The sequence below is a fragment of the Staurois parvus genome, unplaced genomic scaffold (assembly GCF_062004578.1).
Source record: "Staurois parvus isolate SC_StPar_1 unplaced genomic scaffold, SC_StPar_1.0 ptg001192l, whole genome shotgun sequence".
In the NCBI taxonomy this organism is placed as follows: domain Eukaryota; kingdom Metazoa; phylum Chordata; class Amphibia; order Anura; family Ranidae; genus Staurois; species Staurois parvus.
Window position 1 is genome coordinate 5,146,982 of NW_028318988.1, and position 20,430 is coordinate 5,167,411.

Here is a 20,430-nt window from a genome sequence, read left to right on the forward strand (position 1 = left end):
TTGGTGGCAGGCTCTCTTTGAGACATCCAGGGTCTAAAAGGCCCTGCATGTCTCCCCTCAGCTCCCCTAAATGTAATGCAGTGTACATCGCACCGCATTACATCCATGGAGGCCGGCAATCTCCCAGCGGGGACCCAGAAGTGACATCATAGCGTCACTTCCGGGTCACGATAAGTAGGGGAGGGAAGTGGATGTGTCCGCTCTCCTCCCTCCCCTCTAACCGATAGTGGTGAGCCGGTCCTCGGTCTGCAGATGGGCAAGAAGAGCCTGGAAAACAGTGGGCGGGGGGGGGGGGAGGTTACATGGGAGGGGAGAGGCTGGCATGTGTGGAAACAATCTGTGGCAGCACTGCCACCTGAATGCTTCCACCTGACAGGTGAGTCCTGCTGCTTGCCCACAGCAGGGCTGAAGGTAAAAAAACTACCTGCCAGAGCTACATGTCTTGGACGATAGGAATTCAACATCCCTGGTCCCCCATTGTGTGTAGGGAAAGGGCTCTTGAGGGATGTAGTTCTGCAAGGAGTGTCTACATCAATAGGAAATGACCTCTCAAGCAGATGTCCCTGCAAGCTTCTACAAGCCCGATGATCACATCTCAGGAATTAATAAAGGCCCTTTCCCCCCCAAAAGGAAAAAGCAAAAAACGTATGTTTCAAGGGGTTTTTGTTTGTCTCAGAAGTCTACAGGAGTGCAAAAGCAGCTTGAAAAGAAGGGCAAATGCCGGTCAGGGAGTCAACTACACCTACCAAGGACTTCTGAATGACCTCAAAAGCATCCCAAACTCATGTCAATTATAAACACTGAAAAAACTAAAACACTTCCGGGTAATGCTCTAGAGGGGGAGGCGCAAGTCTGAGGCCACTTTTGGGCAATGCCTGGACATAAAATTTAAAGCATAACTCCATATTTAACCATTTGCCAACACCCCATAGCAGATATGCTGAATATAAACATGATTCTGCAGTTCCTGGTCGCGGGTGCGCATGCGCGACACTTCAGCCAATCAGCGGGTGCCGGCCAACGGATGAGCACCGGTACACGCTTGTGACGGTATGGAAGCCTGCCAATTATTATTCCCCTTATTAATGCCTTGTATCACATGCCCTCAGCGTCCTGCTCTGTATTGTTCCAATTGTCCCCTGTGTCACTAGGTCAAATGGCCTAATTCAATGGCCTAATCAAATTACTCTGGGCCCCCCTCCCTCCGGGCCAGCTGGCTGGGAGCTCTCTGCACACCTCCCAACTTCCCTTTTATCTATGCAGACATCATCCCTGACCCCCAGGATGTCCCTGTCACCAGCCTGATTCTCCCTGGGGTCTAGTATTCCCTTCCCCCCCTCCCGGTTGCCAAGGCGAGCGGGGAGCATCCTGCAGCAGTCTAAGAGGCTGATGCTAGGCGCTCCGTTTTCATTCCGTTGTGCAGTCATCAAAGGATCTCAAGCTCCGGCGAGACCTTTGTGACTAGACTCTGCAAGCCTACCCCAGCCTCACAGAGACCCCACAGGAGGGAAGAGACAACCAGAGAAAGCCTGCCTGCGATTGTGAGAGGCCCCACAGAAGGGGGAGAGACTACCATAGCCTGCCTGCCAGAGCCAGAGGCCACCCGCCTGATCCGGACTCCACAGGTACCTGCGTTCTGCTTCTACCCCTGGGAGACCAGGCACCCTGTTGGACCCGTGAGTACCTGCTTCCCCACTGTGTTACCTGAACTGTTGCGGTGGTGACTCCTCGCACCCCCTCCTGTGTCGGACTACCCGTTACAGGGACACCACCTTGGCTCTCCTAGTGGACTACAAGTGGGTGGGACCCTCTCGTTACCTTTTAGTGGCAAATCCACCCTCTCTGCCACCCCCCGTATTGAAGGACTGCCGTCTGTTTGTCTCAATAAAGCTTTGTGCGTCTGCCATCCACTCTGTGTGTTCTGTCCTGCCTTTCCTCCGTCACACCGCTGATTGTCTAGGACACTGACAGAATACAGCTCTGCCTATGTAAACAAGGCAGAGCTATGTCCTGTCAGCAGCAATGTGATGGATTCTCTTTCTCTTCAAGCAGGGAAGAGAAATCAGCACATTACCTAGCGAAAACAGCACGCACAGTACACAGTAAACATTACACATACAGTGGATAGAAAAAGTCTACACACCCCAGTTAAAATGTCAGGTTTCTGTAATGTCAAAAAATTAGACAAAGATAAATCATTTCAGAACTTTTTCCACTTTTAATGTGACCTATAAACTGTACAACTCAGCTGAGCAACAAACTGAAATCTTTTAGGTGGAGGGAAGTAAAAATAGAAAACTAAAATATTATGGTTGCATAAGTGTGCACACCCTTACACTAATCCTTTGTTGAAGCCCCTTTTGATGTGATTCCAGCACTCAGTCTTTTTGGGTATGAGTCTATCAGCATGGCACATCCGGACTTGGCAATATTTGCCCGCTCTTCCTTGCATAAACACTCCAAATCTGTCAGATTGCGAGGGCATCTCCTGTGCACAGCCCTCTTCAGATCACCCCACAGATTTTACATCGGATTCAGGTCTGGGCTCTGGCTGGGCCATTCCAAAACTTTCATCTTCTGGTGAAGCCATTCCTTTGTTGATTTGGATGTATGCTTTGGGTGGTTGTCATGCTGAAAGATCAAGTTTCTCTTCATGTTCAGCTTTCTAGCAGAAGCCAGAAAGTTTTGTGCCAATATTGATTGGTATTTGGAACTGTTCATAATTCCCTCTACCTTGACTAAGGCCCCAGTTCCAGCTGAAGAAAAACAGCCCCAAAGCACGATGCTGCCACCACCATGCTTCACGGTGGGTATGGCATTCTTTTGGTGATGTGTAGTGTTGTTTTTGCGCCAAACATATCTTTTGGAATTATGGCCAAAAAGTTCAACCTTGGTTTCATCAGACCAGGACACATTTTCCCACATGCTTTTGGGAGACTTCAGATGTGTTTTTGCAAAGTTTAGCCGGGCTTGCATGTTTTTCTTCATAAGAAAAGGCTTCCGTCTTGCTGCTCTACCCCATAGCCCAGACATATGAAGAATACAGCAGATTGCTGTCACATGGACCACACAGCCAGTACTTGCCAGATATTCCTGCAGCTCCTTTCATGTTGCTGTAGGCCTCTTGGAAGCCTCCCAGACCAGTTTTCTTCTCGTCTTTTCATCCATTTTGGAGGGACGTCCAGTTCTTGGTGATGTCACTGTTGCGCCATATTTTCTACACTTGATGACGGTCTTCACTGTGTTCCATGGTATATCTAATGCCTTGGAAATTCTTTTGTACCCTTCTCCTGACTGATACCCTTTAACAATGAGATCCCTCTGATGCTTTGGAAGCTCTCTGCGGACCATGGCTTTTGCTGTAGGATGCGACTAAGAAAATGTCAGGAAAGACCTACTAGAACAGCTGAACTGTATTTGGGGTTAATCAGAGGCACTTTAAATGATGGCAGGTGTGTACTGACTCCTATTTAACATGATTTTGAATGTGATTGCTTAATTCTGAACACAGCTACATCCCCAGCTATAAGAGGGTGTGCACACTTATGCAACCGCATTATTTTAGTTTTTTTATGTTTACCCCCCCCCCCAAAAAAAAAGATTTCAGTTTGTTTTCAACTGAGTTGTACATTTTATATGTCACATTAAAGGTGGAAAAAGTTCTGAAATGATTTATCTGTCTCATTTTTTTTACATCACAGAAACCTGACATTATAACAGGGGTGTGTAGACTTTTTATATCCATTGTAGCTAGGCACACAGTTAACCCCTTGATCCCACTAAATGTTTAACCCCTTCCCAGCCAGTGTCATTAGCACAGTGTTAATGCATATTTTTTAGAACCGATCACTGTAGTGTCACTGCTTCCCACAAACTGCCAATTAGTTTCTGATTGTCCACCGCAAAATTGCAGTCTCACTATAAGTCGCTGACTGCCGCCATTACTAGTATAAAAAAAAAAATAAAATAAAAACACACACACCATAGTTTGCAGACACTAACTTTTGTGCAAACCAATCAATATACGGTTATTGGGATTTTATTAACAAAAAATATGTAGCAAAATACATATTGGCCTAAATTTATGAAACATTTCTTTTTTTTAATTGGATATGTTTTATAGCAGAAAGTAAAAAATATTGTTTTATTTTCTAAATTTTTGGTCTTTGTTTATAGCGCAAAAAAAAAAAAATTTAAAAATTACAAACAGTGGTGATCAGATACCACCAAAAGAAAGCTATTTGTGGGAAATAATGACAAATTCCATTTATGCACGGTGTTGCAGGACCGCACAATTGTCAGTTAAAATAATGCAGTGCAGTATCGCAAAAAATGGCCTGGTCAGGAAAGGGGGGTAAATCTTTTGGAGGTCGAGAGGTTAACCACTTGAGCTCCTGAGGATTTACCCCCCCTTAATGACCAGGCCTCTTTTTGCTACTCGGCGCCGCACTAATTCAACTGATAATTGCGCGGTCATGCAATGCTGCACCCAAACGAAATTTACGTCCTTTTTTTCACACAAATAGAGCTTTCTTTCGGTGGTATTTGATCACCTGTGCGCTTTTTATTTTTCACGCTATAAACAAAAAAACGCCAAAAATTTTGCAGAAAAACAATATTTTTTGTTTTCAGCTATAAAAAAATATATAGTAAACTCAAAGTTGGTTTTAAATTTAGGCCAAAATGTATTCTGTTCCATGTTTTTGGTAAAAAAAATCCCAATAAGTGTATATTGATTGCTTTGTGTGGAAGTTATAGCGTCTACAAACTATGGTATAAATACTGCAATTTACACCATTTTTCTGCTATACAGCGCTGCACTAGTTTAACGGACAATTACGCGGTCATGCAATACGGTACATAAATGAAATTTACATCCTTTTTTTCCCCACAAATTGAGCTTTCTTTCGGTAATATTTGATCGCCTGTGCGGTTTTTATTTTTTGCGCTATAAAAAAAAAAGGCTGACAATTTTGAAGAAAAAAAAACAATATTTTGGACTTTTTGCTATAAAACATGTCCAGTAAAAAAAAATGCAAAAATCAAATTTAGTCATAAATTTCTGCCAAAATGCATTCTGCGACATGTCTTTGCTAAAAAAAAACCCAATATGTGTAAATTAATTGGTTTACGTGAAAGTTATAGCGTTTACAAATGGCGGGAAAGATACTGGGATTTTTAGTTTTTTTTTTATACTAATAATGGCGGCGATCAGCGAATTATGGCGGTGATCAGGGACTTAGACTTATGGCAGCGACCAGGGACTTATGGCGGGACTGCGGCGGACATTCTGACATTGGGGGGTACTGACTTGGGGTCACTGACATCCCCAAAAACACTAATACAGTGATCAGTGCAAAAAAAAAAAAACTGACACTGTACTAATGCCAATGGGGAGGAAGGGGTTAACTTTATTTAGCAGGGAAGGGTTATAGGAGTGAGGGGAGTGTTTTACTAGGGGGAGGGGTGTGTACTGGGCGGGACAAGGCTGATCGAGAAAGAGAAACTAAGTAAAACCCACACAGACGATCAAATACCACCAAAAGAAAGTTCAATTTGTGGGAAAAAAAGACATAAATTTCATCTGGGTGCATTGCATTGCGCTGTGTTCCTTTAACTGACAATCGCATGGTCATGCAATGCACCCAGATGAAATTTATGTCTTTTTTTCCCACAAATTGAACTTTCTTTTGGTGGTATCTGATCGTCTGTGTGCGCAAAAAAAAAAAAAAAAAAAAAAAAGACAATTTTGAGAAAAAACAATATTTTGGACTTTTTGCTATTAAACCTGTCTAGTAAAAATTTTTTAAAAACATCAAATTTTGTCATAAATTTACACCAAAATGTATCCTGCTCCACGTGTTTGCTAAATAAAATCCCAATACATGTAAATTAATTGGTTTACGTGAAAGTTATAGCGTTTACAAATGGCGGTATATATACTGGATTTTTTTTTTTTTTTAGCAATGGCGGCAATCAGCGACTTCTAGCAGGACTGCGGCGGGCGTTCTGACACAGGGGGGAACTGACTTGGTGTCACTGACATCCCCAGTGATGTCAATACAGTGATCAGTGCTAAAAAAAAAGCACTGACACTGTACTAACGACACTGGGCAGGAAGGAGTTAACATAACAGCCATCAAAGGGTTGTGTGCAGGGAGTGCTTTACATAGGGGGCGTTTGTGTGTGCTTCACTGTAAGCACACTGCTCTGGATGGCTGTGATGGCAGCCATCCAGAGCAGTGTGCCCAAGCTGACAGGGAGGAGGACTGTTAGTAAACAAAGCAGTCCCCCCCCCCCCCGTCGGAGATGCTCGTTAATTACTGGGCGCCAGCGGGTAATCACCAGCCGGGACCCGGTCGTTGACAGCCGCGCCCGCGAACGGCTGCGCAGGTAGAGCACTGGCGTGCCCCCTACCTGGAGTCACAAAATTATGTATATATGCACACGTGATTTTGCGCACCCCTGCCGCCCTGAAGCAGTATATCTGCTATAGGGCGGTAATGAAGCGGTTAATACAGCTTCACCTGTTAGCACAGTAAATAGCTTGCTTGGGCCAAGCTGGCCCAAATGAACTATTTAAAAAAGAACATTAAATGTCAAGTTTGGATTTAAATAAAACAAATAAAAAAAAGAATTTTGGGCACGACACCAGCCAGAAACAGACATAATGAAGCCGATTCCCGGACCCTCCATCTATAGTGATCTATTCAGTTAATCCTACTCACTGGAAATCCCTCCTTCATACATTTCCCGGTCACCAGGTAGGTAACGTGTACTTGAGCGCTTTGATTCTCCTTCCTCCTGCGGGTGACGTAATCATACAGCATCCTGCAGACACAGAGAGAAGAATCAGTCATCTGCCTACCCAACTCCAGACCAGTCTAGTTCATACAGTGAAGGAAATAAGTATTTGATCCTCTGTTGATTTTGAATGTTTGCCCACTCACAAAGAAATGATCGGTCTAAAAATCGAATGTTCGGTGTATTGTAACACTGAGAGCCAGAATAGCAACACAAAATTCAAAAGAAATGCATGTCTAACAAATGATGACTGATTTGCATGTTCATGAGGGAAATAAGTATTTGATCCCCTTCACAAAACATGACTTAGTACTTGGTGGCAAATCCCTTGTTGGCAATCACAGAGGTCAGATGTTTCCTGTAGTTGGCCCCCAGGTTTGCACACATCTCAGGAGGGATTTTGGCCCACTCCTCTTGGCAGATCCTCTCCACGTCATTAAGGTTTGGTGGCTGATGTTTGGCAACTCGAACTTTCAGCTTCCTCCACAGATTTTCAATCGGATTAATGTCTGGAGACTGGCTAGGCCACTCCAGGAACTTAATGTGCTTCTTTTTGAGCCACTCCTTTGTTGCCTTGGCAGTATGTTTTGGGTCATGGTCATGCTGGAAGACCCATCCACGATCCATTTTCAATGCCCTGGCTGAGGGAAGAAGGTTCTCACCCAAGATTGGATGGTACATTGCCCCGTCCATCGTCCCTTTGATGCGGTGCAGTTGTCCTGTCCCCTTAGCAGAAAAACACCCCAAAATCAGAATGTTTCCACCACCATGTTTCATAGTTGGGATGGTGTTCTTGGGGTCATAGGCAGCATTCCTCCTCCTCCTCCAAACACGGAGAGTTGAGGCCAAAGAGCTCGATTTTGGTCTCATCTGACCACAACACTTTCCACCAGTCCTCCTCTGCATCATTCACATGTTCAGTGGCAAACTTCAGACGGGCCTGGACATGTGCTTTCTTGAGCAGAGGGACCTTGCGGGCACTGCAGGATTTCAGTCCTTGTCGGCGTAGTGTGTTACCAATTGTTTCCTTGGTGACTGTGGTCCCAGCTGCCTGGAGATCATTGACAAGATCCTCAAGTGTAGTTCTGGGATGATTCCTCACTGTTCTCATGATCATTGACACTCCACGAGGTGAGATCTTGCATGGTGCACCAGACCTAGGGAGACTGACAGTTGTTTTGTGTTTCTTCCGTTTGCGAATGATTGCACCAACTGTTGTCACCTTCTCACCAAGCTGCTTGGCGATAGTTTGGTAGCCCAGTCCAGCCTTGTGTAGGTCTACAATCTTGTCCCTGACATCCTTGGACAGCTCTTTGGTCTTTGCCATGGTGGAGAGTTTGGAATCTGATTGTTTGATTGCTCCTGTGGACAGGTGTCTTTTATACAGGTAACAAAATTAGATTAGCAGCACTCCCTTTAAGAGACTGCTTCTAATCTCAGCTTGTTACCTGTATGAAAGACACCTGGTAGCCAGAAATCCTGCTGAATGATAGGGGATCAAATACTTATTTCCCTCATGAACATGCAGATCAGTCATCATTTGTTAGACATGCATTTCTGCTGAATTTTTTGTTGCTATTCTGTCTCTCAGTGTTACAATACACCGAACATTCAATTTTTAGACCGATCATTTCTTTGTGAGTGGGCAGACATTCAAAATCAGCAGGGGAGCGAATACGCATTTCCTTCACTGTGCAGTTACGTATGAACACCAGCAGCTCACCCAACTTTAGGTTTACCAAAACTATGTAATACGAGGACCAGCCTAAACGAACCAATTAATGTGTATCCGGTCAGGAAGGCCCCGGCATTACATATTTATTGGTAGATCTAAAAGGAAATTGTACCATCAGGTTGTGGTGAGCCATAAGGGACAGAACAACGGAAAACCAGAGACACTCGGTACTCACTGTTTAGCTTGATTGACGTGGACCCCCAGAGTGTGGCTCAGCCACTTATACGTCACCTAGAAAACAGCCAATGATCAGAATTAGAAATCAAAACCCACTAAGATTCTAAATTGAAAATAGGAGCAAAGCAGGAAGAAACCCTGAAAATAGGTCAGCCTGGGCAGGTAAAGTAAGGGCAATGGGGGAGGGGCAGATGGAGTGCATTGTAAAGTAAAATTATTAAAACAGATTGGGGAGAGGACTAATGCCGGGTATGAGGATGATGACAGAGGATATAAATGGATCTATTGTACATCGGTGGGAGAGATCCTTCGAGCTAAGGTTTATTCTTACATGTTGCCGACCCTGGCTCCTCCCTCCTGGCTCCTCCCTTCGCCCTCATCAACATGATACTGACATTTTATAATAAAAAACTGCATTCATCGCAAGCGCTTATGGGAGCGTCAACTTCCGTGAGCTTCTCACAATGTTCATTAGAGGTTGACGTTATTTAGATAGAGCTCGCCTCATTTCCTGTCTGGACGACATCCAGCTTCCTCTAGCTCAGTGGTGGCGAACCCGTGGCACGCGTGCCACAGCCGGCACGCCGAGCCTTATCTGTGGGCACGCCAGGAGAATCCAGCGGCGCGCTGTCTTCCCGGCTGTAGTGTGCGTGACAGCCGGGTCCCAAGTGCGCATGCACAAGAAGCAGTGCTCCTTGTGAATGGTAAGGCGGTACCTGGGACACATGACAGATCCCAGAAGCCGCCGGACCAATCACAAAGCGCAGCGCTTCTCGCGCATGCGCACTGGGCATCCAGCTGTCCGACGAGCGCCCACACTACAGAAGCCGGGAAGACAGCGCGCGGCTGGATCGAGGAACAGGTAAGATAAAAAAAAAAAACTCTGCGGAAGTAAGAGCGGGTACCTGTCAAATTCAGGTACCCGCTCCCCCTCCCTCCCCAAAGGTCAGCAGTCATCCCTGTGCTGTGTACCCAGTCTCTGGTCATCCCTGTGCTGTGTCCCCAGTCTCTGGTCATCCCTGTGCTGTGTCCCCAGTCTCTGGTCATCCCTGTGCTGTGTCCCCAGTCTCTGGTCATCCCTGTGCTGTGTCCCCAGTCTCTGGTCATCCCTGTGCTGTGTCCCCAGTCTCTGGTCATCCCTGTGCTGTGTCCCCAGTCTCTGGTCATCCCTGTGCTGTGTCCCCAGTCTCTGGTCATCCCTGTGCTGTGTCCCCAGTCTCTGGTCATCCCTGTGCTGTGTCCCCAGTCTCTGGTCATCCCTGTGCTGTGTCCCCAGTCTCTGGTCATCCCTGTACTGTGTCCGCAGTTCTGGTCATCCCTGTACTGTGTCCGCAGTCTCTGGTCATCCCTGTACTGTGTCCGCAGTCTCTGGTCATCCCTGTACTGTGTCCGCAGTCTCTGGTCATCCCTGTACTGTGTCCGCAGTCTCTGGTCACCCCTGTACTGTGTCCGCAGTCTCTGGTCATCCCTGTACTGTGTCCGCAGTCTCTGGTCATCCCTGTACTGTGTCCGCAGTCTCTGGTCATCCCTGTACTGTTAATTAGTTTGCACTACTGTACGAGTTGTTTTTTCTAAACCAAAAGCTCGATATTCAGGTTTCATTGCAGTGTTGGCACTTTGAAAGAAATAAGTTGGTTTTGGGTTGCAGTTTGGGCACTCGGGCTCAAAAAGGTTCGCCATCACTGCTCTAGCTTTTTCCTCCCTTTCCCTGGCCTGTCCCTTCCATTCATTTGATTTTAGTTCTTCCAATCATGGTGGTTCAGCATCATGTATGTGTTACCTAGGATTGCCTGCATGCAAATACAACCAGTCTAGAACAACCAGGAGGAGAGGACAGGACGACTCTGGGGTCGGGAGAGGAGGGGGCAGGATGGGACGAGACGAGTCCGGGGTCGGGAGAGGACGGGACGGGTCGAGTCCGGGGTCGGGAGAGGACGGGACGGGTCGAGTCCGGGGTCGGGAGAGGACGGGACGGGTCGAGTCCGGGGTCGGGAGAGGACGGGACGGGTCGAGTCCGGGGTCGGGAGAGGACGGGACGGGTCGAGTCCGGGGTCGGGAGAGGACGGGACGGGTCGAGTCCGGGGTCGGGAGAGGACGGGACGGGTCGAGTCCGGGGTCGGGAGAGGACGGGACGGGTCGAGTCCGGGGTCGGGAGAGGACGGGACGGGTCGAGTCCGGGGTCGGGAGAGGACGGGACGGGTCGAGTCCGGGGTCGGGAGAGGACGGGACGGGACGAGTCCGGGGTCGGGAGAGGACGGGACGAGTCCGGGGTCGGGAGAGGACGGGACGAGTCCGGGGTCGGGAGAGGACGGGACGAGTCCGGGGTCGGGAGAGGACGGGACGAGTCCGGGGTCGGGAGAGGACGGGACGAGTCCGGGGTCGGGAGAGGACGGGACGAGTCCGGGGTCGGGAGAGGACGGGACGAGTCCGGGGTCGGGAGAGGACGGGACGAGTCCGGGGTCGGGAGAGGACGGGACGAGTCCGGGGTCGGGAGAGGACGGGACGAGTCCGGGGTCGGGAGAGGACGGGACGGGTCGAGTCCGGGGTCGGGAGAGGACGGGACGGGTCGAGTCCGGGGTCGGGAAGAGGACGGGACGGGTCGAGTCCGGGGTCGGGAAGAGGACGGGACGGGTCGAGTCCGGGGTCGGGAAGAGGACGGGACGGGTCGAGTCCGGGGTCGGGAAGAGGACGGGACGGGTCGAGTCCGGGGTCGGGAAGAGGACGGGACGGGTCGAGTCCGGGGTCGGGAAGAGGACGGGACGGGTCGAGTCCGGGGTCGGGAAGAGGACGGGACGGGTCGAGTCCGGGGTCGGGAAGAGGACGGGACGGGTCGAGTCCGGGGTCGGGAAGAGGACGGGACGGGTCGAGTCCGGGGTCGGGAAGAGGACGGGACGGGTCGAGTCCGGGGTCGGGAAGAGGACGGGACGGGTCGAGTCCGGGGTCGGGAAGAGGACGGGACGGGTCGAGTCCGGGGTCGGGAAGAGGACGGGACGGGTCGAGTCCGGGGTCGGGAGAGGACGGGACGGGACGAGTCCGGGGTCGGGAGAGGACGGGACGAGTCGAGTCCGGGGTCGGGAGAGGACGGGTCGAGTCCGGGGTCGGGAAGAGGACGGGACGGGTCGAGTCCGGGAAGAGGACGGGACGGGTCGAGTCCGGGGTCGGGAAGAGGACGGGACGGGTCGAGTCCGGGGTCGGGAAGAGGACGGGACGGGTCGAGTCCGGGGTCGGGAAGAGGACGGGACGGGTCGAGTCCGGGGTCGGGAAGAGGACGGGACGGGTCGAGTCCGGGGTCGGGAAGAGGACGGGACGGGTCGAGTCCGGGGTCGGGAAGAGGACGGGACAGGTCGAGTCCGGGGTCGGGAAGAGGACGGGACGAGTCCGGGGTCGGGAGAGGAGGGGACGGGACGAGTCCGGGGTCGGGAGAGGAGGGGACGGGACGAGTCCGGGGTCGGGAGAGGACAGGACGAGTCGAGTCCGGGGTCGGGAGAGGACGGGTCGAGTCCGGGGTCGGGAAGAGGACGGGACGGGTCGAGTCCGGGAAGAGGACGGGTCGAGTCCGGGGTCGGAAAGAGGACGGGACGGGTCGAGTCCGGGGTCGGGAAGAGGACGGGACGGGTCGAGTCCGGGGTCGGGAAGAGGACGGGACGGGTCGAGTCCGGGGTCGGGAAGAGGACGGGACGGGTCGAGTCCGGGGTCGGGAGAGGACGGGACGGGACGAGTCCGGGGTCGGGAGAGGACGGGACGAGTCGAGTCCGGGGTCGGGAAGAGGACGGGACGGGTCGAGTCCGGGAAGAGGACGGGACGGGTCGAGTCCGGGGTCGGGAAGAGGACGGGACGGGTCGAGTCCGGGGTCGGGAAGAGGACGGGACGGGTCGAGTCCGGGGTCTGGAAGAGGACGGGACGGGTCGAGTCCGGGGTCGGGAAGAGGACGGGACGAGTCCGGGGTCGGGAAGAGGACGGGACGGGTCGAGTCCGGGGTCGGGAAGAGGACGGGACGGGTCGAGTCCGGGGTCGGGAAGAGGACGGGACGGGTCGAGTCCGGGGTCGGGAAGGGGACGGGTCGAGTCCGGGGTCAGGAAGAGGACGGGACGGGTCGAGTCCGGGGTCGGGAAGAGGACGGGACGGGTCGAGTCCGGGGTCGGGAAGAGGACGGGACGGGTCGAGTCCGGGGTCGGGAAGAGGACGGGACGGGTCGAGTCCGGGGTCGGGAAGAGGACGGGACGGGTCGAGTCCGGGGTCGGGAAGAGGACGGGACGGGTCGAGTCCGGGGTCGGGAAGAGGACGGGACGGGTCGAGTCCGGGGTCGGGAAGAGGACGGGACGGGTCGAGTCCGGGGTCGGGAAGAGGACGGGACGGGTCGAGTCCGGGGTCGGGAAGAGGACGGGACGGGTCGAGTCCGGGGTCGGGAAGAGGACGGGACGGGTCGAGTCCGGGGTCGGGAAGAGGACGGGACGGGTCGAGTCCGGGGTCGGGAAGAGGACGGGACGGGTCGAGTCCGGGGTCGGGAAGAGGACGGGACGGGTCGAGTCCGGGGTCGGGAAGAGGACGGGACGGGTCGAGTCCGGGGTCGGGAAGAGGACGGGACGAGTCCGGGGTCGGGAGAGGACGGGACGAGTCCGGGGTCGGGAGAGGACAGGACGAGTGGAGTCCGGGGTCGGGAGAGGACGGGTCGAGTCCGGGGTCGGGAAGAGGACGGGTCGAGTCCGGGGTCGGGAAGAGGACGGGTCGAGTCCGGGGTCGGGAAGAGGACGGGACGGGTCGAGTCCGGGGTCGGGAAGAGGACGGGACGGGTCGAGTCCGGGGTCGGGAAGAGGACGGGACGGGTCGAGTCCGGGGTCGGGAAGAGGACGGGACGGGTCGAGTCCGAAGTCGGGAAGAGGACGGGACGGGTCGAGTCCGGGGTCGGGAAGAGGACGGGACGGGTCGAGTCCGGGGTCGGGAAGAGGACGGGACGGGTCGAGTCCGGGGTCGGGAGAGGAGGGGACGAATCCGGGGTCGGGAGAGGACGGGACGGGACGAGTCCGGGGTCGGGAGAGGACAGGACGAGTCGAGTCCGGGGTCGGGAGAGGACGGGTCGAGTCCGGGGTCGGGAAGAGGACGGGACGGGTCGAGTCCGGGAAGAGGACGGGACGGGTCGAGTCCGGGGTCGGAAAGAGGACGGGACGGGTCGAGTCCGGGGTCGGGAAGAGGACGGGACGGGTCGAGTCCGGGGTCGGGAAGAGGACGGGACGGGTCGAGTCCGGGGTCGGGAAGAGGACGGGACGGGTCGAGTCCGGGGTCGGGAAGAGGACGGGACGGGTCGAGTCCGGGGTCGGGAAGAGGACGGGACGGGTCGAGTCCGGGGTCGGGAAGAGGACGGGACGGGTCGAGTCCGGGGTCGGGAAGAGGACGGGACGGGTCGAGTCCGGGGTCGGGAAGAGGACGGGACGGGTCGAGTCCGGGGTCGGGAAGAGGACGGGACGGGTCGAGTCCGGGGTCGGGAAGAGGACGGGACGGGTCGAGTCCGGGGTCGGGAAGAGGACGGGACGGGTCGAGTCCGGGGTCGGGAAGAGGACGGGACGGGTCGAGTCCGGGGTCGGGAAGAGGACGGGACGGGTCGAGTCCGGGGTCGGGAAGAGGACGGGACGGGTCGAGTCCGGGGTCGGGAAGAGGACGGGACGGGTCGAGTCCGGGGTCGGGAAGAGGACGGGACGGGTCGAGTCCGGGGTCGGGAAGAGGACGGGACGGGTCGAGTCCGGGGTCGGGAAGAGGACGGGACGGGTCGAGTCCGGGGTCGGGAAGAGGACGGGACGGGTCGAGTCCGGGGTCGGGAAGAGGACGGGACGGGTCGAGTCCGGGGTCGGGAGAGGACGGGACGGGACGAGTCCGGGGTCGGGAGAGGACGGGACGAGTCGAGTCCGGGGTCGGGAAGAGGACGGGTCGAGTCGAGTCCGGGGTCGGGAAGAGGACGGGACGGGTCGAGTCCGGGAAGAGGACGGGACGGGTCGAGTCCGGGGTCGGGAAGAGGACGGGACGGGTCGAGTCCGGGGTCGGGAAGAGGACGGGACGGGTCGAGTCCGGGGTCGGGAAGAGGACGGGACGGGTCGAGTCCGGGGTCGGGAAGAGGACGGGACGGGTCGAGTCCGGGGTCGGGAAGAGGACGGGACGGGTCGAGTCCGGGGTCGGGAAGAGGACGGGACGGGTCGAGTCCGGGGTCGGGAGAGGAGGGGACGAGTCCGGGGTCGGGAGAGGACGGGACGAGTCCGGGGTCGGGAGAGGACGGGACGAGTCCGGGGTCGGGAGAGGACGGGACGAGTCCGGGGTCGGGAGAGGACGGGACGAGTCCGGGGTCGGGAGAGGACGGGACGAGTCCGGGGTCGGGAGAGGACGGGTCGAGTCCGGGGTCGGGAGAGGACGGGTCGAGTCCGGGGTCGGGAAGAGGACGGGACGAGTCCGGGGGTCGGGAAGAGGACGGGACGGGTCGAGTCCGGGGGTCGGGAAGAGGACGGGACGGGTCGAGTCCGGGGTCGGGAAGAGGACGGGACGGGTCGAGTCCGGGGTCGGGAAGAGGACGGGACGGGTCGAGTCCGGGGTCGGGAGAGGAGGGGACGAGTCCGGGGCTCGGGAGGGGAGGGGACGAGTCCGGGGCTCGGGAGGGGACGGGACGAGTCCGGGGCTCGGGAGGGGACGGGACGAGTCCGGGGCTCGGGAGGGGACGGGACGAGTCCGGGGCTCGGGAGGGGACAGGACGAGTCCGGGGCTCGGGAGGGGACGGGACGAGTCCGGGGCTCGGGAGGGGACGGGACGAGTCCGGGGCTCGGGAGGGGACGGGACGAGTCCGGGGCTCGGGAGGGGACGGGACGAGTCCGGGGCTCGGGAGGGGACGGGACGAGTCCGGGGCTCGGGAGGGGACGGGACGAGTCCGGGGCTCGGGAGGGGACGGGACGAGTCCGGGGCTCGGGAGGGGACGGGACGAGTCCGGGGCTCGGGAGGGGACGGGACGAGTCCGGGGCTCGGGAGGGGACGGGACGAGTCCGGGGCTCGGGAGGGGACGGGACGAGTCCGGGGTCGGGAGAGGACGGGACGAGTCCGGGGTCGGGAGAGGACGGGACGAGTCCGGGGTCGGGAGAGGACGGGACGAGTCCGGGGTCGGGAGAGGACGGGACGAGTCCGGGGTCGGGAGAGGACGGGACGGGTCGAGTCCGGGGTCGGGAAGAGGACGGGACGGGTCGAGTCCGGGGTCGGGAAGAGGACGGGACGGGTCGAGTCCGGGGTCGGGAAGAGGACGGGACGGGTCGAGTCCGGGGTCGGGAAGAGGACGGGACGGGTCGAGTCCGGGGTCGGGAAGAGGACGGGACGGGTCGAGTCCGGGGTCGGGAAGAGGACGGGACGGGTCGAGTCCGGGGTCGGGAAGAGGACGGGACGGGTCGAGTCCGGGGTCGGGAAGAGGACGGGACGGGTCGAGTCCGGGGTCGGGAAGAGGACGGGACGGGTCGAGTCCGGGGTCGGGAAGAGGACGGGACGGGTCGAGTCCGGGGTCGGGAAGAGGACGGGACGGGTCGAGTCCGGGGTCGGGAAGAGGACGGGACGAGTCCGGGGTCGGGAGAGGACGGGACGAGTCGAGTCCGGGGTCGGGAGAGGACGGGTCGAGTCCGGGGTCGGGAAGAGGACGGGACGGGTCGAGTCCGGGAAGAGGACGGGACGGGTCGAGTCCGGGGTCGGGAAGAGGACGGGACGGGTCGAGTCCGGGGTCGGGAAGAGGACGGGACGGGTCGAGTCCGGGGTCGGGAAGAGGACGGGACGGGTCGAGTCCGGGGTCGGGAAGAGGACGGGACGAGTCCGGGGTCGGGAAGAGGACGGGACGGGTCGAGTCCGGGGTCGGGAAGAGGACGGGACGGGTCGAGTCCGGGGTCGGGAAGAGGACGGGACGGGTCGAGTCCGGGGTCGGGAAGAGGACGGGACAGGTCGAGTCCGGGGTCGGGAGAGGACGGGACGAGTCCGGGGTCGGGAGAGGAGGGGACGGGACGAGTCCGGGGTCGGGAGAGGACAGGACGAGTCGAGTCCGGGGTCGGGAGAGGACGGGTCGAGTCCGGGGTCGGGAAGAGGACGGGACGGGTCGAGTCCGGGAAGAGGACGGGTCGAGTCCGGGGTCGGAAAGAGGACGGGACGGGTCGAGTCCGGGGTCGGGAAGAGGACGGGACGGGTCGAGTCCGGGGTCGGGAAGAGGACGGGACGGGTCGAGTCCGGGGTCGGGAAGAGGACGGGACGGGTCGAGTCCGGGGTCGGGAAGAGGACGGGACGGGTCGAGTCCGGGGTCGGGAAGAGGACGGGACGGGTCGAGTCCGGGGTCGGGAGAGGACGGGTCGAGTCCGGGGTCGGGAAGAGGACGGGACGGGTCGAGTCCGGGGTCGGGAAGAGGACGGGACGGGTCGAGACCGGGGTCGGGAAGAGGACGGGACGGGTCGAGTCCGGGGTCGGGAAGAGGACGGGACGGGTCGAGTCCGGGGTCGGGAAGAGGACGGGACGGGTCGAGTCCGGGGTCGGGAAGAGGACGGGACGGGTCGAGTCCGGGGTCGGGAAGAGGACGGGACGGGTCGAGTCCGGGGTCGGGAAGAGGACGGGACGGGTCGAGTCCGGGGTCGGGAAGAGGACGGGACGGGTCGAGTCCGGGGTCGGGAAGAGGACGGGACGGGTCGAGTCCGGGGTCGGGAAGAGGACGGGACGGGTCGAGTCCGGGGTCGGGAAGAGGACGGGACGGGTCGAGTCCGGGGTCGGGAAGAGGACGGGACGGGTCGAGTCCGGGGTCGGGAAGAGGACGGGACGGGTCGAGTCCGGGGTCGGGAAGAGGACGGGACGGGTCGAGTCCGGGGTCGGGAAGAGGACGGGACGGGTCGAGTCCGGGGTCGGGAAGAGGACGGGACGGGTCGAGTCCGGGGTCGGGAAGAGGACGGGACGGGTCGAGTCCGGGGTCGGGAAGAGGACGGGACGGGTCGAGTCCGGGGTCGGGAAGAGGACGGGACGGGTCGAGTCCGGGGTCGGGAAGAGGACGGGACGGGTCGAGTCCGGGGTCGGGAAGAGGACGGGACGAGTCCGGGGTCGGGAGAGGACGGGACGAGTCCGGGGTCGGGAGAGGACAGGACGAGTGGAGTCCGGGGTCGGGAGAGGACGGGTCGAGTCCGGGGTCGGGAAGAGGACGGGACGGGTCGAGTCCGGGGTCGGGAAGAGGACGGGACGGGTCGAGTCCGGGGTCGGGAAGAGGACGGGACGGGTCGAGTCCGGGGTCGGGAAGAGGACGGGACGGGTCGAGTCCGGGGTCGGGAAGAGGACGGGACGGGTCGAGTCCGGGGTCGGGAAGAGGACGGGACGGGTCGAGTCCGGGGTCGGGAAGAGGACGGGACGGGTCGAGTCCGGGGTCGGGAAGAGGACGGGACGGGTCGAGTCCGGGGTCGGGAAGAGGACGGGACGGGTCGAGTCCGGGGTCGGGAAGAGGACGGGACGGGTCGAGTCCGGGGTCGGGAAGAGGACGGGACGGGTCGAGTCCGGGGTCGGGAAGAGGACGGGACGAGTCCGGGGTCGGGAAGAGGACGGGACGGGTCGAGTCCGGGGTCGGGAGAGGAGGGGACGAGTCCGGGGTCGGGAGAGGACGGGACGAGTCCGGGGTCGGGAGAGGACGGGACGGGACGAGTCCGGGGTCGGGAGAGGACAGGACGAGTCGAGTCCGGGGTCGGGAGAGGACGGGTCGAGTCCGGGGTCGGGAAGAGGACGGGACGGGTCGAGTCCGGGAAGAGGACGGGACGGGTCGAGTCCGGGGTCGGAAAGAGGACGGGACGGGTCGAGTCCGGGGTCAAGAAGAGGACGGGACGGGTCGAGTCCGGGGTCGGGAAGAGGACGGGACGGGTCGAGTCCGGGGTCGGGAAGAGGACGGGACGGGTCGAGTCCGGGGTCGGGAAGAGGACGGGACGGGTCGAGTCCGGGGTCGGGAAGAGGACGGGACGGGTCGAGTCCGGGGTCGGGAAGAGGACGGGACGGGTCGAGTCCGGGGTCGGGAAGAGGACGGGACGGGTCGAGTCCGGGGTCGGGAAGAGGACGGGACGGGTCGAGTCCGGGGTCGGGAAGAGGACGGGACGGGTCGAGTCCGGGGTCGGGAAGAGGACGGGGCGGGTCGAGTCCGGGGTCGGGAAGAGGACGGGACGGGTCGAGTCCGGGGTCGGGAAGAGGACGGGACGGGTCGAGTCCGGGGTCGGGAAGAGGACGGGACGGGTCGAGTCCGGGGTCGGGAAGAGGACGGGACGGGTCGAGTCCGGGGTCGGGAAGAGGACGGGACGGGTCGAGTCCGGGGTCGGGAAGAGGACGGGACGGGTCGAGTCCGGGGTCGGGAAGAGGACGGGACGGGTCGAGTCCGGGGTCGGGAAGAGGACGGGACGGGTCGAGTCCGGGGTCGGGAAGAGGACGGGACGGGTCGAGTCCGGGGTCGGGAAGAGGACGGGACGGGTCGAGTCCGGGGTCGGGAGAGGACGGGACGGGACGAGTCCGGGGTCGGGAGAGGACGGGACGAGTCGAGTCCGGGGTCGGGAGAGGACGGGTCGAGTCGAGTCCGGGGTCGGGAAGAGGACGGGACAGGTCGAGTCCGGGAAGAGGACGGGACGGGTCGAGTCCGGGGTCGGGAAGAGGACGGGACGGGTCGAGTCCGGGGTCGGGAAGAGGACGGGACGAGTCCGGGGTCGGGAAGAGGACGGGACGAGTCGAGTCCGGGGTCGGGAAGAGGAGGGGACGAGTCCGGGGTCGGGAGAGGACGGGACGAGTCCGGGGTCGGGAGAGGACGGGACGAGTCCGGGGTCGGGAGAGGACGGGACGAGTCCGGGGTCGGGAGAGGACGGGACGAGTCCGGGGTCGGGAGAGGACGGGACGAGTCCGGGGTCGGGAGAGGACGGGACGAGTCCGGGGTCGGGAGAGGACGGGACGAGTCCGGGGTCGGGAGAGGACGGGTCGAGTCCGGGGTCGGGAGAGGACGGGTCGAGTCCGGGGTCGGGAGAGGACGGGTCGAGTCCGGGGTCGGGAGAGGACGGGTCGAGTCCGGGGTCGGGAAGAGGACGGGACGAGTCCGGGGGTCGGGAAGAGGACGGGACGGGTCGAGTCCGGGGGTCGGGAAGAGGACGGGACGGGTCGAGTCCGGGGTCGGGAAGAGGTTGGGACGGGTCGAGTCCGGGGTCGGGAAGAGGACGGGACGGGTCGAGTCCGGGGTCGGGAAGAGGACGGGACGGGTCGAGTCCGGGGTCGGGAGGGGACGGGACGAGTCCGGGGCTCGGGAGGGGACGGGACGAGTCCGGGGCTCGGGAGGGGACGGGACGAGTCCGGGGCTCGGGAGGGGACGGGACGAGTCCGGGGCTCGGGAGGGGACGGGACGAGTCCGGGGCTCGGGAGGGGACGGGACGAGTCCGGGGCTCGGGAGGGGACGGGACGAGTCCGGGGCTCGGGAGGGGACGGGACGAGTCCGGGGCTCGGGAGGGGACGGGACGAGTCCGGGGCTCGGGAGGGGACGGGACGAGTCCGGGGCTCGGGAGGGGACGGGACGAGTCCGGGGCTCGGGAGGGGACGGGACGAGTCCGGGGCTCGGGAGGGGACGGGACGAGTCCGGGGCTCGGGAGGGGACGAGTCCGGGGCTCGGGAGGGGACGAGTCCGGGGCTCGGGAGGGGACGAGTCCGGGGCTCGGGAGGGGACGAGTCCGGGGCTCGGG

At 59.1% G+C, this 20,430-nt stretch overlaps 1 protein-coding gene across 2 annotated transcripts in view; it reads right to left on the reverse strand.

Moving 5' to 3' along the window:
- The window catches only part of POLD3 (DNA polymerase delta 3, accessory subunit), a 52,604-nt gene that overhangs the window by 29,146 nt on the left and 3,028 nt on the right, over window positions 1-20,430 (reverse strand). For both annotated transcript variants that reach the window (XM_089659846.1, XM_089659845.1), the window contains exons 2-3: window positions 8,715-8,770; window positions 6,729-6,831 (exon numbers count right to left, since the gene is read on the reverse strand). In XM_089659846.1, coding sequence (XP_089515972.1) covers window positions 6,729-6,831; window positions 8,715-8,770 — 159 coding nt within the window. The remainder of the gene's footprint in view (window positions 1-6,728; window positions 6,832-8,714; window positions 8,771-20,430) is intronic.